The 16,526-nt window shown below is 42.6% G+C and overlaps 1 protein-coding gene and 1 pseudogene across 1 annotated transcript; one reads left to right on the top strand and one right to left on the bottom strand.

The window, feature by feature from the left end:
• Positions 1–4,208: 4,208 nt before the first annotated feature.
• On the bottom strand, positions 4,209–5,171 carry LOC101611061 (olfactory receptor 52D1-like). The gene has a single exon (XM_004650725.2). The coding sequence runs from the start codon at positions 5,169–5,171 to the stop codon at positions 4,209–4,211; it is 963 nt and encodes a 320-aa protein (XP_004650782.2).
• Positions 5,172–13,125: 7,954 nt separating this feature from the next.
• LOC123459492 lies at positions 13,126–15,350 on the top strand (annotated as a pseudogene).
• The last annotated feature ends 1,176 nt before the right edge of the window (positions 15,351–16,526 follow it).

The following is a 16,526-nucleotide window of genomic DNA, read 5'->3' as shown; positions in this document are numbered from 1 at the left end:
GGATATTTAGAAATCTGTACCTGTCATATCACTCATGATATTCTAAGGTGTAAAAATACCAAATTTAGTTTACTTTTAGTTCAATCTATTTTTGGTAAATAATAAGACAAACTATGGGTATAAAGAATTTACATTAAGCTTGGCAAGGTGGCACGCACCCTTAATCCCAGCATTCGGAAGGCAGAGGTAGGAGGACTTGGAGGCCATCCTGGGACTATCTAGTGAATTCCCAGTCAGCCTGGCCTAGAGGGAGACCCTACCTCAAAAAATAAACCTAAATAAGTTTTGATGGTACCAGTTCAATTTGAGTTCAGTTTTGTGTTATCCTGGAAGGTAGACTAAAAGGTTGAACTCTGAACAGGAGCTTGTCAGGAGCACCTGTGAAGAAGGGTCCTGAAGAGGGTGGGATGGAACCTAATCTTAAATTTCCCTTGTTTCCTTCCCCCACCCCCCCCCCCTTGGCCTGTAACTCCCAGGCCTACCATGCAGTTAACACCCACAGTGAGCTGTTGATCCGAGAGACCTACAGGTCCCCCAAAACAAGACAGACTTCTAGCAGAACACTTGATTACCCACTAGAGGTTAATGGTAAGACCCTACTGCTGAAGACACCACACCTGTCTGCACTAAACATGGAGACACTTGGCTGGAACCTGCAAGAGAGCCAGACCCCACACAGCCCATCAAGTGCTGGAAGGTACTACATGAGCTACCAGGAAAAGTGGCCAACAGCTGTCTGAGCAACCTGAGGTCTAAGCTACTCAGGAGCAAGCACCCTCCCTTGATGCTCAGAGGAGTGCAGTAGTGGCACACAGCCATGGTGGGTAACCAGCTACTCTCAGAGTGGCTAGCAGATCTGCTCAGTGGAAAGGAACCCATATCTGGAACTGGGAAGCAAGTCAGAATCATATTCAGACAATGATTTTCCTCTTCAAAACCAAGCTCCACGCCCATTAAATTCTCTCCAAATTAATAATGCTTATCTCTTTTAATTTGTGCTGACTTCACTCTCTATTGGAGAATCTGCTTCTCTTTTTTCAGACAGGCATAGGACCTGAGGAGATAAATGACTTCTGGTAACTCCCCCCGCCCCCAAATCACAGAGGAAATGGGGAAATGAGCAAGAGTGCTGCTTTCTTAGTGAATCTGATAATCAGCACAAGGGTGAAGGAGACAGACACTGAGGACCCTCAATATCTACCTTGTCTGTGAGTATGGAAGCTGTCAATAAAAAGAAAGAAAGAAAGAAAGAAAGAAAGAAAGAAAGAAAGAAAGAAAGAAAGGAAGGAAGGAAGGAAGGAAGGAAGGAAGGAAGGAAGGAAGGAAGGAAGGAAATAAATCATGACCAAAAAATATGTTGTTCTTGTTCTTCACTGGAGAAGATGGCTCAGGTGCTGGTCACAACTAGGTACGCTCTTAGGGATTTATTTTGCACGTATGTTCTCAACTAACACTGCCACTGTCCCTTTTCCAGTGAAAATTATTAGTAAATTTGCTGCCAGTGAAAATGCAAGCTGAGAATTCTTAGGCAGCCTCCAGTAGTAGCAGGTCTTCCTTGCTGGGCCATGGAAAGCCACTGGGCTCAGCACATGACATGAAGTATGCAGCCTCTGGACAAGGCAAGGCTCCATCTTCAAATTGCCTTTTGGTTGCTTCATTGCTAGTATTAGCCTGTTACTTCATTTCTATATCTTAGGGATCACCTAAGGATTGATCAATTCGCTAACACACATTTTACTATAATCATAGCCTAATTTCATGAAGTGTTTCTCTGCTATCTAATGTGAAGTGAAGTGTGTGTGTGTGTGTGTGTGTGTGTGTGCACTCACACAGGTGTGCATGTTATCAAGGTTGCTCATCTGAACCTATGGATTTCTGGTTTTGTCATTACCAATACAATCCATGTAATATGTTTATCTACTTCCTTTATACCTCAGGCAACAAATATTTTCTGTTACTGCTCCTGGGTGATGTTATTTTATTTTTTTGCTTTTTAACATTACCCTCAGCCTTCAGTATTTCAAAGGCTGGGTTCTGACCCGATCAGTGGGAGACCTGAGGTATAGTCACCATATCACTGTTAGTATAAAAAACAGAATTATTATGACATGTACATTGTCCCTTTTGCTTCCATGTCATTCATACTGAGTCACTGGGTTATTATATGAAATGCTATATACATATACATATATTTTTTTTGTTTCGTTTTTTGAGGTAGGGTCTCACTCTAGCCTAGGCTGACCTGGAATTCACTATGTAGTCTAAAGGTGGCCTCAAACTCATGATGATCCTCCTACCTCTGCCTCCTGAGTGCTGGGATTAAAGGCGTGAGCCACCACACGTGACTAATTTTTTTATAATTACATTATATTCTCTCCCTCTCTTTCTCTGTCTCTCTCTCCCTCTTTCTCAATAGTGAGTTTTCTAAAGTCTGGCACTGCACCTTGTACACCTGTGAGCTATCCTTAATAAATATTTTTGAATAGAAGTTCAATTTTTAAAACATGCTTTTAAAGTTCTAGCAATAGTTTTTTTTTCATAAAATACTAAAAATTTCCACAACTAGATAGATTGAAAGATAGATAGTTACAAAGTTACAAAGTTGCTACTTGTGCTATGAAAAGTTTTACAAATAGAAAGTAGTGATGGTTTTACACATTGCAAATGTAATTACTATCACTAAAATGTGCACTTAAAATTGGTATATGGCAAAGTTTATATTTATATATATTTTACAATAGCACAACAAAATTGATGGTCTCTTGGGATGGGGATGTAGCTCAGTTGTGTTTGTCTAACATGTACAAAGCCTTGGGTTTGCTCCATAACACTGCATAAGCCATGTGCATACCTCTAATCCCAGCATTCCCATGTGGGAGCAGGAGGACTGGAAGTTCAAGATCATCCTTGGCTATAGAAGAAGTTTCAGACCAGCCTGGGCTACAGAAGAACATGCCGCAGAAGCATATGATGTCTGTTTATACACCTCTCATTTATCAAATACTGCACAGTGAATTAAGTTAACTGTGAGTAGGCCGGAACCTTTACAAAAGAAAATGATACAGATGCTAAAGTTGAAAAGAGGAATTACAGCCCTGAAAATCAAGAATGCATTGCAATAAGTAATATAAGACGAAAAAGCAAATACAGAAACTTTAATTGTATTATGTAGTGTGGATTGGCTATGTGCACTTGTCTCTTCCAAGTTGGGGCACGGGAGGACACACCACAACTCACAGAGGACAAGTCTTTACAAAGAATAAAGGTTAACTACTTGAGGATTCATGTCACCCTGGTGATCAGCCTTGAGGGCGCTAGCAGAAAACTGTCCTGCAACTCCTGGGATACTCAAGGGGCTACTAGTTAGTTGAGATTAGCAAATAAATTAGTCCAAGGCCACAGTAGACCTAAAAAAAAATTTGATGTTAATCCCATCACCTTAGAAAACCAGGAAGAAAGCAAATGTCATGGGAGTAAGAACAGACCAAGTGGCATCTTTTGGAACAATGCCTTAATAACTGTGTGCTCAGTCTTCCCCTTACAATGACATGCTTCCAGAATGACAGTTATGGCTTCTGTTCCTCTCACAATGAACCATGGCACAGTCGTCCTGATCTGTTTCCCCTCAGAGCCTTGAGTTCTCATGTCCATTTCTGGCCAAGGATGACCCTGTCATTGATTGCACCCTGATAGCTGTCATCTGTTTGCGAGTAAATGTGCGTGTAATCTGTCCCTTGAAGGGATAAGAAGTAGATCATTTGATAACTCTTCTCCTCTGCTTTGAACATACACCCTGGCCTGATTTTCAAGTGTCACATTTCCTCCTGGCCTTTTCCTTTTCCCTTGAAGACATTCAGGCCCCTCGACAGCCCACATCCTAACTTTAAAGAAGACAAGCATCGAGGAGCCAGGCATGGTGGTGCATGCCTTTAATCCCACACTCGGGAGGCTGAGGTAGGAGGATCGCCGTGAGTTCGAGGCCACCCTGAGACTACATAGTGAATTCCAGGTCAGCCTGAACTAGAGTGAGACCCTACCTTGAAAAACAAGGCAAAACAAAACAAACAAAAAAGACTAGCATTGTGTGTACTTAGCAGGTATAGATGCCTTGATCTGAGAGCCCGTGTACATCTCGGGTGTTCCATGATACTGACTGGGATTAGCAGAAGCAGAAACATCTCGCACAGACATCATTGTGCACTCGGAGATTACAGATGCCTCCTTTTCACAAAAGTGTCAAGTATTCTCAGGCGTATCTGTTTGGTGTTAATGCCGTAGACCAGGGGGTTGAGGACAGGGGGTACCAGGAGATAGAGATTTGCAAGAACAATGTGCACTTGAGGAGGTACGTGGCGGCCAAAGCGATGGGTGAAAAAGGAAAAGAAGGCTGGGATATAGAAGACGAGGATGACGCAGACGTGAGCTCCGCACGTGCTGAAGGCGCGGAGCTGGGCGTCCCTGGAGGGTAATCTCAGCACTGCCCGCAGGATCAGGGTGTAGGAGGTGCCAATGAGCACCACGTCCATGCCGGTGACTGACAGTGCCACAGTAAGACCGTAAATGGTATTGGGTTTAATGCTGGCACAGGCCAGTTTGGCTATGCCCATATGCTCACAGTAGGTGTGCGGGATGACTCGACGTCCACAGAAGGGCAAGCGCTCAATGAGGATGACGAAGGGGAAGACGAAGAGCAGGCCCCGGAGCACGCAGGCCAGACCAATTTTCCCGATCACCGTGGCATTGAGGATGGAGGTGTAATGAAGCGGCCGGCAGATGGCCACGTAGCGGTCAAAGGCCATGGCCAGCAGGATGGCAGACTCGGTGGCAAAGACTGCATGAACGAAGAACATCTGGGTCAGGCAGCCCTGGTAGGAAATGATGTGGGAGCCGAGCCAGAAGATGGTGAGCATTTTAGGCAGCGTCGTTGAGCAGAGCACCAGGTCAGTGATGGAAAGCAGACACAGGAAGAGGTACATGGGCTCGTGAAGGGCTCTGTCTGCCACGATGACGTAGAGGATGGTGCCGTTGCCCACCAGAGCGAGGATGTACATGGAACAGAAGGGGATGGCGATCCAAAAGTGCTGGTCTTGCATTCCAGGGATTCCAAGTAAGATAAATGCGGAAGGGTGGAAGGCAGCAGTCACATTGGGGACGGATGCCCACAGCGTCATGGTGCAGAGAGCAGATCTTTACCTTCCTAAAGTGGGTGGAAGATAAAACCACGTCATCTGAATGTGGGTTGTGCCTACTAGATAGCCACTCAGTTTTTCCTCTTGCATTCCTACCAGTTCTGTTCAAATTCATGCCTCGCCCACTTCCTGTGTAGGTTATGAAAGCAGTTTGGAACTAATAGTGTTTAACCCACTTTTAGGATTTTGTCTTCCAGGGAAGCCTCTATGCTGCGGCCCAAATATTCTAACACCATATAGTCAACTATAAGACAAACCTCATTTTTCTAAGTGTGTGCTGTGCAGAATATTCTGCATTTGTACCTCGGGTTTGCCTTCTACTATTTTGTATCGTGTTCTGGTCCCAGAGACATGGACCTGGATGAGCTATGCGGACACTCTCTTACTCCTTGGGAGTTGGTCTTAGCAGCAGGAAGCACCCACCTTCCCTTGGAGAGGAGGAGGCCTGAGGTAAAGGTGTCCATTCTGCCTGGTCTCTGGAGCAGAGTTGTGGAAAGATACCTTCATCCCTAGCTAAATGCCTTTTAGGCTTTGGTTTACTCCCGGTAAGTGTAAATTCCTCTTGCTCCCGTCAACCAAGGATTGTAATAATTAATACTTGCTGTCACTTGCTCTGGAATTTCACAAGCATTTACAATTTCTTTACACCCTGTAAATGCTTTCAGAATTACATCCCCTAATGGACAGGTCACGTCTCTCATCTTTCCGGGATCCTAACACAAGGCAAGCAAAGCTCTTCTGAAGCTCACTGTTGCCTGCCTGCTCATATATTTACACAACATATTTCTATGTGCTTTGTGCTTCGTGTTCCGACAATATCTCATGTTATGAAATGGCAGGCATACTTCCTCAAACCAGCATGATTTTTTTCAAAAACACTTATTTGTGTGTGTGTGTGTGTGTATATATGGGTGCTCCAGGTCTTCTTGCCCCTGCAAACAAACACCAGATGCTTGTTCCACTTTTGCAACCTGCTTGGGACTTGAACCCAGACCATTAGAATTCATGAGCACATGGAGCAGCCTTTAACTGCTGAGCCATCTTCACCTCTTCAGCCTTCAAATGCTGAGCCATCTTTCCAGCCCTGCAGCATGGCTTTTCAAATGCCATCCTTTCTGCATAGAACAACTTCTATTTTCTCACCTGACAAGCTGCTGTCATTCAAAGATGAGCCAAACACATTCTCCTCCATGAGATCCTCCCATAATACCTTTTTCCTTTGGAGAGAAAATGATATATTTTCAACATGTCTCCCTTGAGAAATATAACGATGTTTAATAGTTATGTTTTTATCTCTTTTCTCTTTATACTATAAAATTTCCTGGTCTGGTTTTCTTCATAGCCAATTTTTGTGCCTTTTATATATTAGGCTAATAAATAATATTTGATGAGTATAATATTGAACTCAGAAGTTTAATTTTTTTTTAATTTTTATTTATTTGAGAACGACAGACACAGAGAGAAAGACAGATAGAGGGAGAGAGAGAGAATGGGCACGCCAGGGCTTCCAGCCTCTGCAAACGAACTCCAGACACGTGCGCCCCCTTGTGCATCTGGCTAACGTGGGACCTGGGGAACCGAGCCTCGAACCGGGGTCCTTAGGCTTCACAGGCAAGCGCTTAACCGCTAAGCCATCTCTCCAGCCCAGAAGTTTAATTTTTAACAGACTTGGCTATTGTTGTAAACTGAAAGTTTCTTCTTAGGAAACTTCCTTATATATACCTTTTTTATATTTGTGATCCCTAGCATGTTCTTGTCACTGCTTATATTCCAAGAAGGGCTCTTTATCACTTCTTATTTAATAAACTATAATATGAACAATATTCATGGATTAATGATATATAGCTCAATCTAGTTGTATCTGTGTGGTGCATTTCTTTCTGCTTTTCTTTATATAGCTTATGCATGGGTTTGCTTAAAGAATATCTTGGCCTCATTCTTTGTGGTTTTCAAATATGGCATTTTAGAGCCATTCAGTCCAAAAGCCACACAGATAAATGCTACAAGACGTCTCCAAGATGATGGTTATTATAGGAATGGAAGAAGAAAGGCAGAGGATATATGCTTACAGATGAAGTGAACAGGTTTCTCATTGTGCCTGCACTGTGGTATGAGATTAAGAAAATGGGAAAATATGGAGTCATCTTGCCTTGGAAGACCCTGCAAATAAAGTAAGAATTACCATTCATTCCTACCTTCTCACAGTTCACTCTTGAGAGTCAGGAATTCAGCAATTCTGGCTCCTTAAATGGACATCAACATTAAGTTCATTCAGTCATTCTCCTCTAAAAGGAATTTTAGAATGTGGAGGAGAGGAAGCATAGAACCAAATAGCTCTAAAATAATTGTAAATAACACCCTTCCTTTCATCCTCCACCCACCTGGAACTGCACCATGATGGATTTTGTTTGTTTGGGTAATTACAACATACATTTGGCCTTTGTAAGCTTATTTATATTGTGTTATGGTAAAATGTATGAGTAGTAATGTTAGTACAAGTTTTAAGTAATAATGAAATTATTTGACTTGTATTTTAAAATCATGAAAATAGAGTTTACTTTAAATTTTGTTGTAATTGTATCTACTGCAAAAACTCAAAAATGTACAACTTCAAAATTAAATTATTGAAATGTGTCAGAATCCATTTTGGAAGCAAATACATGTCGGGAGCCACAGCTGCTCTTTGACCTTGGGAACTAAGGGTGTTCTCTTATCTCTTAATACAAAGGAGATCTCGTGATCTGCAGCTGCTCTTTGACCTTGGGAGCTAGGGTGATCCCTAATCTCCGTATCTCTTGATCCTAAAGCATTGTTCAGTATACAGCCTTGGTGGAGTGGGTGCCTGATAGAGGGATTAACATACGACCCTGGTGAAACTGACCTTAGGCACATAAGCATTATCAAAAAAGTTCTGTCTTCTATATATAAGCTATGTCTGCCTGAATAAATCTCGAGGCGTTGACAAACACCTAGCATGGTCTCCTTCTTGTGTCTGCCTTCTCTCATTCAGGTTAACTTCCCCTCGGGTCCTTGTTCAACTCCCTGCCGACTGGGGCAAGTACATGTTTTGTCTCCTTTCATGATGATACCTGAGATTCTAAAACAATAGATTGATCAATATAAATAATCTTGACACGGAGTTTGGAAATAAGTTACAAAGTACTTGTGGTTCAATGATTATATGATATTTGACCCCAAATGAGATATGAAAAGGAATCACCTGGCCATTGCTTATACAATGTTAGAGATTGGGAATTTATGACTTCTTAAGGCAGAACCCTCAACATAAGAGTATCTGAGTCTCAATATCTGTAATACAATAAACACTATTTCTCTTTAATGCCTTAAGATTCTAATTTTATAGATATACTTTCTTTCTCATGCTGCACTTTAATTTCATTTCTCAGTTGAGATATTTTTATTAACAGTTTGTTGTTTGCCAAATTTCCTTCTAGATGTTTCATATACAGGAAAGAGTTAGAACCTCCATGCTTTATGATATATTAAGCTTATAGTAAGAAGATGCAATAAATCAAATAATCTCCAATATAAGAATAAAATTCTGTACTTATGTATGCTATGAAAAAAATTTACATAAGTCAGTTTCTACTCACAGAAGTCTTCCTGCAGGAAATGATATTTAGTCTCCAAATCTGATTCTTCTTCAAATACTTCAGTCATCCTCTGTACACCCTAACTCCTGTCTTATTACCACAGCTCTCCTTCTGGAGTCCAGTCTGAAGTATGCATAATAAGGACCTAGGTGTAGATTGCCTGGGTTCAAAATATATCTCACTTGCTTACTATACTACCTTTAATACGTTTTTGTGTTCCCCTCTGCCTCCAGACTCCTAATGTCAAATAGTGATAATGATCCTTTGTAGGATCTTGTGACTTATTTAGAAAGGCAGTAAAACCTATAATGTAGCCTCTGTAACTCAATGTATATTAATTATATGGCTCGCCAGCTATTTTATATGCTTCTAATGACCTTTGTACTCAACTCTAAAAAGAGAAAATTCATTTGAAAACCTCAAGTTGAAAAACATTGAACTTTTTTTTATATTTTTATTTATTTGAGAGGGGGGGCAGATAAATAGAGAGAATGGATGTGCCAGGGCCTCTAGCCAATGCAAATGAACTCCAGATGCAAGTGCCACCTTGTGCATCAGGCTTACATGGGTACTGGGGAAAATAAACCCGAGTCCTTAAGCTTTGTAGACAAGTGCCTTAACCACTAAGTCATCTCTCCAGCCCAGCATATTTAACTTTCTTATGTCTGGATTTCAAGTGTGAGAGCACTATAATTTTACCCTTTCAAAATCAGAGACTCACTTTTAAACATTGCCAGGAGTGGTCCTTAATGAGCTTGGTTAGGTAAATGCTCACAAGATATATGATATGAGATAGCTCCCCAACAATCCTGATCTTATCCAATTGCCAAGGTTATGGAACTCCCCTTTAGACAAGGAGCTACCATGGTATTAGGGATCTTTCAGGACAAAAGAAGTGTGCTCCATGCTGCAGCTAAGAGTCGAGAAGGATGAAGGGATGGTTGTGCTATCCAGTAAAAGAAGAATTTCTATTAGGGTATTTAATCAGTCACCAATTTTGATCAGGAAAATGTTGGGGCAGGGAGCTGTAGCTTGATGATTCTATAAAGCTCATGCACATGAATTTCCAGGTCTAGGTACACAAAGTAAAATGGGCCTGAGAAGTAGCAACTGTATTTAGACACTAGGCAGGCTAGGCCTTCAGAAACAATGTTATTCAGTAGTAAATATAAAATGTGTTGCTCATGCTAAGCTGACCAGCCAGATGGGAACACTGCTCTTCACTACACAATAATATTTTCATCTATATAAGTATTTCATAGCACCATGTTGTATACATTAAATAGACACAATACATTTTATTTTTAAAAATCAAAAAGAAATCCTTTATAATCATGGAAAATGTTAATAAAAATTAAAAATTATATAAAAAAAAAGAAATCCTGACCTCCTTGCCTTAAGAAAGACTGCTTCTGATGATATACCTGCCTTATCTTGTGCTAACATGGAAACACTCAGAAACTGAAACATCACACTACAACACAATGGGTTCAGGTACCAAATAAAGAGGACATATGATAAATGTTAATATGTATTAAGAACTGATGGATGCAAGTGAACCTAGGTTGTATAATGGAGTCAGGGGCAGGCAGAAATTATCTCCAGAATACTGACTCTGTCATCAGTGTCTCTGTGAGGCACTCAGCTCTCCCTCCATTTCTCTTCCTCTCTTCATATTGTTCCAGAACTATGTTCAGTCTTATTTTTTATTAGTTACGTACACAGTGTGTATACAGTCATGTTGGTACCATCGTCAGCCTCCTCCCTGTCCTCCCCACCCTCCTCAGCAGGGACCCTCCTCCTTGGGACTGTGGGCTGTGCACTGTGGGGCTCGCCATCAGGTATGGAGAAGAGGCAATGTCTCTATGCATAATGTCCCAACACGTGGCTCTAACAATCTTTCCAACCCTCTTCCACAAATTTCCCAGAGCACTCTTCAGTCTTATTTTAAGTTTACCTTATTCACTGAACACTTATTCAGGTCTCAGTAGCCAGCATCACTGAAGAATGACTGACCTAACACAGGCAGCAGAGATGAGGATGAGAGAGGTCTGGCCCCATTTATCCTCACCTCCTGAAGATGTTTTGGCCCAGAGAGGCTATGGTTGGCTCAGAGCACCAATGGTCCCAGATGCTAAAAATAGAGGTCAATTTGCAGATGATATGATCTCAGGGGAGACACTCCAATCATATTAGGATCTTCTTTCAATGTCTGGAAATTTTTTCAATGTAAGAGGAGTCATCATTATGGCCCTATGCTGAAAGATGAATAGCTTCTCAGAACTGGGATGAAAAAAAATGTAACAAATTTCTGCCAGCAATTCAGGAGGAAGAGAGGAAGCACAGAAGAAAGGAAGTTATACATCATGAGCTGGATTCGTAGTTCCCTTCTGTTACCTAGTCTAACCACACATGTCCGCTGTTTTCAGGAGGACGTCACGCTGCCTAATCTCAGTTCCTGCAGGTTGAACTCGAGCTTGATTCCTTATTTCCCATGTTGGTGTGTCTGTTGGCGTAATTCTTTGTCAGGTGTTCTTTATCTACTTATCCCAGCAGTACACTGTTATGGGCCAATGTGAAGATGTATACTTTCCCAAAATGCACTGGAGAAATTATGTATTGTCATTGTTGACATATAAGTCAAGAGTTCAAAGAAAGTTGAGGTGACATTTGTATTATTATAATGAAAGTAATTTAAGGTTATGAAATAAATTAGATCAAAAGTAAGTGAATGTATATAAAGAGCACCAAATATTGAACCCTAATATTGACATGATCAGAAAAAACTAGTGAAGAACACTCAGAAAGAGCAGCTTCCAGGTAGGGGAGAACCAACGAAGCCAAGTGAAAAGAATCATTTAAAAGGAGGATGTGGGGCTGGAGAGATGGCTTAGTGGTTAAGCGCTTGCCTGTGAAGCCTAAGGACCCCAGTTCGAGGCTCGGTTCCCCAGGTCCCACGTTAGCCAGATGCACAAGGGGGCGCACGCGTCTGGAGTTCGTTTGCAGAGGCTGGAAGCCCTGGTGTGCCCATTCTCTCTCTCTCCCTCTACCTGTCTTTCTCTCTGTCTGTTGCTCTCCAATAAATAAATAAATAAAATTAAAAAAAAATTTATTAAAAGGAGGATGTGGGCTGGAGGGATAACTTAGCCATTAAGGCGTTTGCCTGCAAAGCCAAAGGACCCAGGTTCGATTCCCCAGGACCCACATTAGCCAGATGCACAAGGGGCACATGTCTGGAGTTCCTTTGCAGTGGCTGGAGGCCCTGGCATGTCCATTTATTCTCTCTCCCTCTCTCTCTCTCTCTCGCTCTCTTTCTCTATCAAATAAGTAAATAAAAATAAAAGACTTTAAAAGGAGGATATATACCTAAAGTCACATAGAACTGTATGAAATATTACACCTAGATCAAGGAGGAAAAGGGCTAAGATCATTGTGGAAGGTCTTTGGCTATTGCCCTTGACTAGAACAGAACTGTGGAGATCAATTCAAAATGGACCATAGGGGCTGGAGAGATGACTTAGCAGTTAAAGCACTTACCTATGAAGCCTAAGGACCCAGGTTTGATTCCCCAGGACCCACATAAGCCAGATGCCCATGGTGGCACATGAGTCTGGAGTTCATTTGCAGTGGCTGGAGGTCCTGGCATGCCCATTATCATATTCTCTCTCTCTCTCTCTCTAATAAATCAACAAATAAAAATTAAATATTTTTAAAAATAAATAAAACATAAATGATTCAGAGACCTTAATTTAAAGCCAGAAATGCTGAGAATTCCAGAGAGAAAGGAAACCCATAGGAATTTATATGTATAGGTAAGAGTTTCCTGAATAGGACTTCAGGGACACAGAAAATAGTACCAAAAATCAAAGATGGGACTACATTAAGTTTACAGTTTCTTCATAGCGAAGGAAACTACCGGTAGAGAAAACTACAGAGTGCGAGAGGATCTTTTCCAACTATTCCTCTGATAGGGGCTTGATAACGAGAATATGTAAAGTACAGCGATTAAATTCTGAAACAAAACTGCCAATAAATAAAGTGGCTAATGAAATGAACCAACAGTTCTCAAAGGAAGAAAAGCAAAGACGTAGATTGTTTGGTTTGGTTTGGTTTTGTGTTAATGTTTTACAGCCTCAGCCATCAGGAAACATGCTAATTAAAGCCATCTGAGGTTTTAGCTTACCAGTATCAGAATGGCTATCATCTAGCAAACAAATGAATACAGGCGCTGGTGACGCTGTGCGGAGAGGGGAACTCTGATTCACTGCTGGTGAGAGTGTAAGCTGGTCGAGCTACTATGAAAAACAGTGTGGAACTCCGAGATGATGCAGCCTTCCTACGTCAGGCGTACACCTCCACTGGCATGCTGCCACCGAGCCACCCCCACCACCGTGCCCACTGCGGCTCTACGCACTCTATTCCAGGCCGGGAAGTGTAATTACCCTAGGTGCCCAATTCATGGCTAGATAATAAGAATGTGAGAGAAACGCAGATGGAGTCCTACTCAGGTGCAAAGGAAGATGAGTTTATGGAGCTAGAGAAATGGCTTAATAGTCAAGGTGCATGCCTTCAAAGCCTACAACCAGGGTTCACATCCCCAATACCCAGGTAAGCCAGATGAACAATGTGGGGCATGCATCTGGAGTTCATTGGCACTGGCTAGAGGCCCTGATGCACCAATATAGTCTGTCTATCTTCTGTCTGACTCTGTCTCTCTCTCTCTCTTTCTCTTCCCCTCTCCCTGCTTGTAAATAAAAAATATTTTAAAAGAACAGAAGCTAATGAGGAGATGAACCACCCCTCGCACTTCAGCCAAGCCCCTACTGAAACCACGGAGGAACTGGGGAGATGGACAAGAGTGCTGCTTTCATGGTGAGCCTGACCATCAGCGCCAGGGTGAAGGAGACCGACGCTGAGGATTCTCAACACCTACCAAAGCTCGTCACTAAGGCAGACTTAAAACACACCAACAAAGGCTCAGGGAATTTTGTGGAAGGGGGGCAGAAATATTGTAAGAGCCACAAATTGGAATGTCATACCCAGAGGCATTGCCTGCCCCCCAATAACTGACTGCTGTTCCCATGTTTCCTAACCCATTACCCATTGGGGAATACCAGCAACCTCACTAAGGAGGGCCCCAAGTGGAATGGAATGGGGACAGGGAGAAGGGAAATGATGGTACCAACACATGATGTATCCATACAAAGCATGTTCTTAATTTAAAAAATAAACAGCCAAACAATTTTTGTTTTTTTAAAGAAGAGGTGCTCTTCAAAGGAAAGTACAGCATTAGGGAAACAGCTAAAAGGGACCTGGGGTCAAGAAAGAATTTAAAGATGAGTGAATATGATCAAATATTTTTATTGGCAGAGAAACATTTAATTGGGTAAAAACTCCAACCACTGCCAACAAACTCCAGACACCTGTGCCCCCTGTGCATCTGGCTAACATGGGCCCTGGGGAATCGAACCTAGGTACTTCGGCTTTGCAGGCAAATGTCTTATCCACTAACCCATTCCTCCAGCCCAAATTAGGCTCTTTTGATGTGTGCTTTCTCCGTGTTAATAGTCAGAGCTTGAAGGACTTATTAACCAGGGCCAAACCTGACCAGAATTACTGCAGGGCACGCTGGTTGTCGGCTACAAGCTCTACCAGGACTCTCCTCTCCTTGTGATGGGGATTCTCGCAGCATGGAGGTTAATAGAAAGGGTTCAACAAGTAAATGTTGGGCTGGAGAGATGGCTTGCCTGTGAAGCCTAAGGACCCCGGTTCGAGGCTCAATTCCCCAGGACCCATGTTAGCGCGCCCATTCTCTCTCTCTGTCTCTTTCTCTGTCTGTCACTCTCAAATAAATAAATAAAAATAAAACAAAAAAATTTTTTTTAAAAGTAAATGTTGGAGTCCCCGCAGCCATAGCGCATCAGTCACAGGGCATCCAGCAGCTGCTGCAGGCCGAGGAGGTGTCTGAGGACCGCAAGTGAAAGAATGGGCGGGAGAGATGGCTTAGCGGTTAAGCGCTTGCCTGTGAAGCCTAAGGACCCGGGTTCAAGGTTTGATTCCCCAGGACCCACGTTAGCCAGATGCACAAGGGGCGCACGCGTCTGGAGTTCGTTTACAGTGGCTGGAGGCCCTGGCGCGCCCATTCTCTCTCTCTCTTTCTCTCTTTCTCCCTCCCTCTTTCTCTCTGTCGGTCGCTCTCAAATAAATAAACAAAAAAAAGAAAGAAAGAAAGAAAGAAAGAAAGAAAGAAAGAAAGGAAGGAAGGAAGGAAGGAAGGAAGGGAGGAAGGAAAGAAAGAAAGAAAGAGAGGGAGGCTGAAGCCGGTGGAAGAAGTCCAGGCTGAGACTGAACAGGACCCACTGCAGAGGGAAAAAGAGTTCAAGGCTAAGGAAACTGCGGCCCTGGGGTGGGGAAGGAGACCCAGGAGAAGATGACCATCCTCCAGACCTACGTCCAGCAGAGCGGGGATGAGGTCCTGGAGAACCTCTTGGCCTTCGTGTGTGACATCTGGCCAGAAATGCATGAAAACTACCTCATGAATGGATAGAAGAGGAAGCGCCTCTTCCCCAGGCTGGCACTGAAGATGTCCTCATGGGGCGACAGCCTGGCAGAGCTGGGTTCTTGTGAAAGGCTGTCGTGCATCCCTCCACTTTTTGTAGAGTAGCAAATCTAGTCTTTGTACAGACTTAGTACTTATCCAAAGAATTCATCTTGTCACCTTGTGTGTCTTAGAAATTTAGTGTGTATATGTTTCCCTGTGTGTTTTTTTTAATTTTTTTTTTATTTACTTATTTGAGAGCGACAGACACAGAGAGAAAGACAGATAGAGGGAGAGAGAGAGAGAATGGGCGCACCAGGGCTTCCAGCCTCTGCAAACAAACTCCAGACGCGTGCGCCCCCTTGTGCATCTGGCTAACGTGGGACCTGGGGAACCGAGCCTCGAACCGGGGTCCTTAGGCTTCATAGGCAAGCGCTTAACCACTAAGCCATCTCTCCAGCCCTCCCTGTGTGTTTTTGCTTAGGCAACATATATCACTGTTGACTTTTTCTTTCTTAGTCTAGTAGGAAAAAAAAATCAATTCTGTGAAGAAAGAAAGGGATTAAATTCAAAGGCCAGGGGCTTTATCTATGAAAAAGTAGTAAATAGTCAATTGTGACGTGTATGGAACAGCAGCCAGCCCACGGTTAAAGCAGTAAGTAGTAATATACTTGTTTGGTCTCCTGCTAATCTACCTTACTCAAAACAGCTAGATAATGGGACACAAGAGCTTGTTACATGTTGCTTCGTGTACTACGGGCATCATTTAAAAGCGAAGACTTCGTCATGCATTTTCACACTCTGGTTTGTCCTTTGATAGTGCAGTGTACTTTGAGGTATTTTACTTAGATCAACACACGTATCAATTTGCATACCTAATTAGAAAATACTTGGCTGTATATTTTACCAGGAAGGAAATTCCTTGGGATTTCACTCTGTTTTTAAAAAACAGCAAACACCTAAACAACAACAAAATAGTAAATGTTGCCGGGGGAGGGGGGACGCGGGCGTGGTGGCGCACACCTTTAATCCCAGCACTCAGGAGGCAGAGGTAGGAGGATTGTCCATGATTTTGAGGCCACCCTGACACTACAGAGTGAATCCCAGGTCAGCCTGAGCTAGAGTGAGACACCACCTTGAAAATCCAAGGGAAAAAAAAAAATGTTCAAATATATCAAACAGAAA

Source organism: Jaculus jaculus, chromosome 3 (assembly GCF_020740685.1).
Source record: "Jaculus jaculus isolate mJacJac1 chromosome 3, mJacJac1.mat.Y.cur, whole genome shotgun sequence".
Taxonomy (NCBI): domain Eukaryota; kingdom Metazoa; phylum Chordata; class Mammalia; order Rodentia; family Dipodidae; genus Jaculus; species Jaculus jaculus.
Note: the sequence above shows the minus strand (reverse complement) of the source record. Positions and strands in the feature narration are given on the sequence as shown.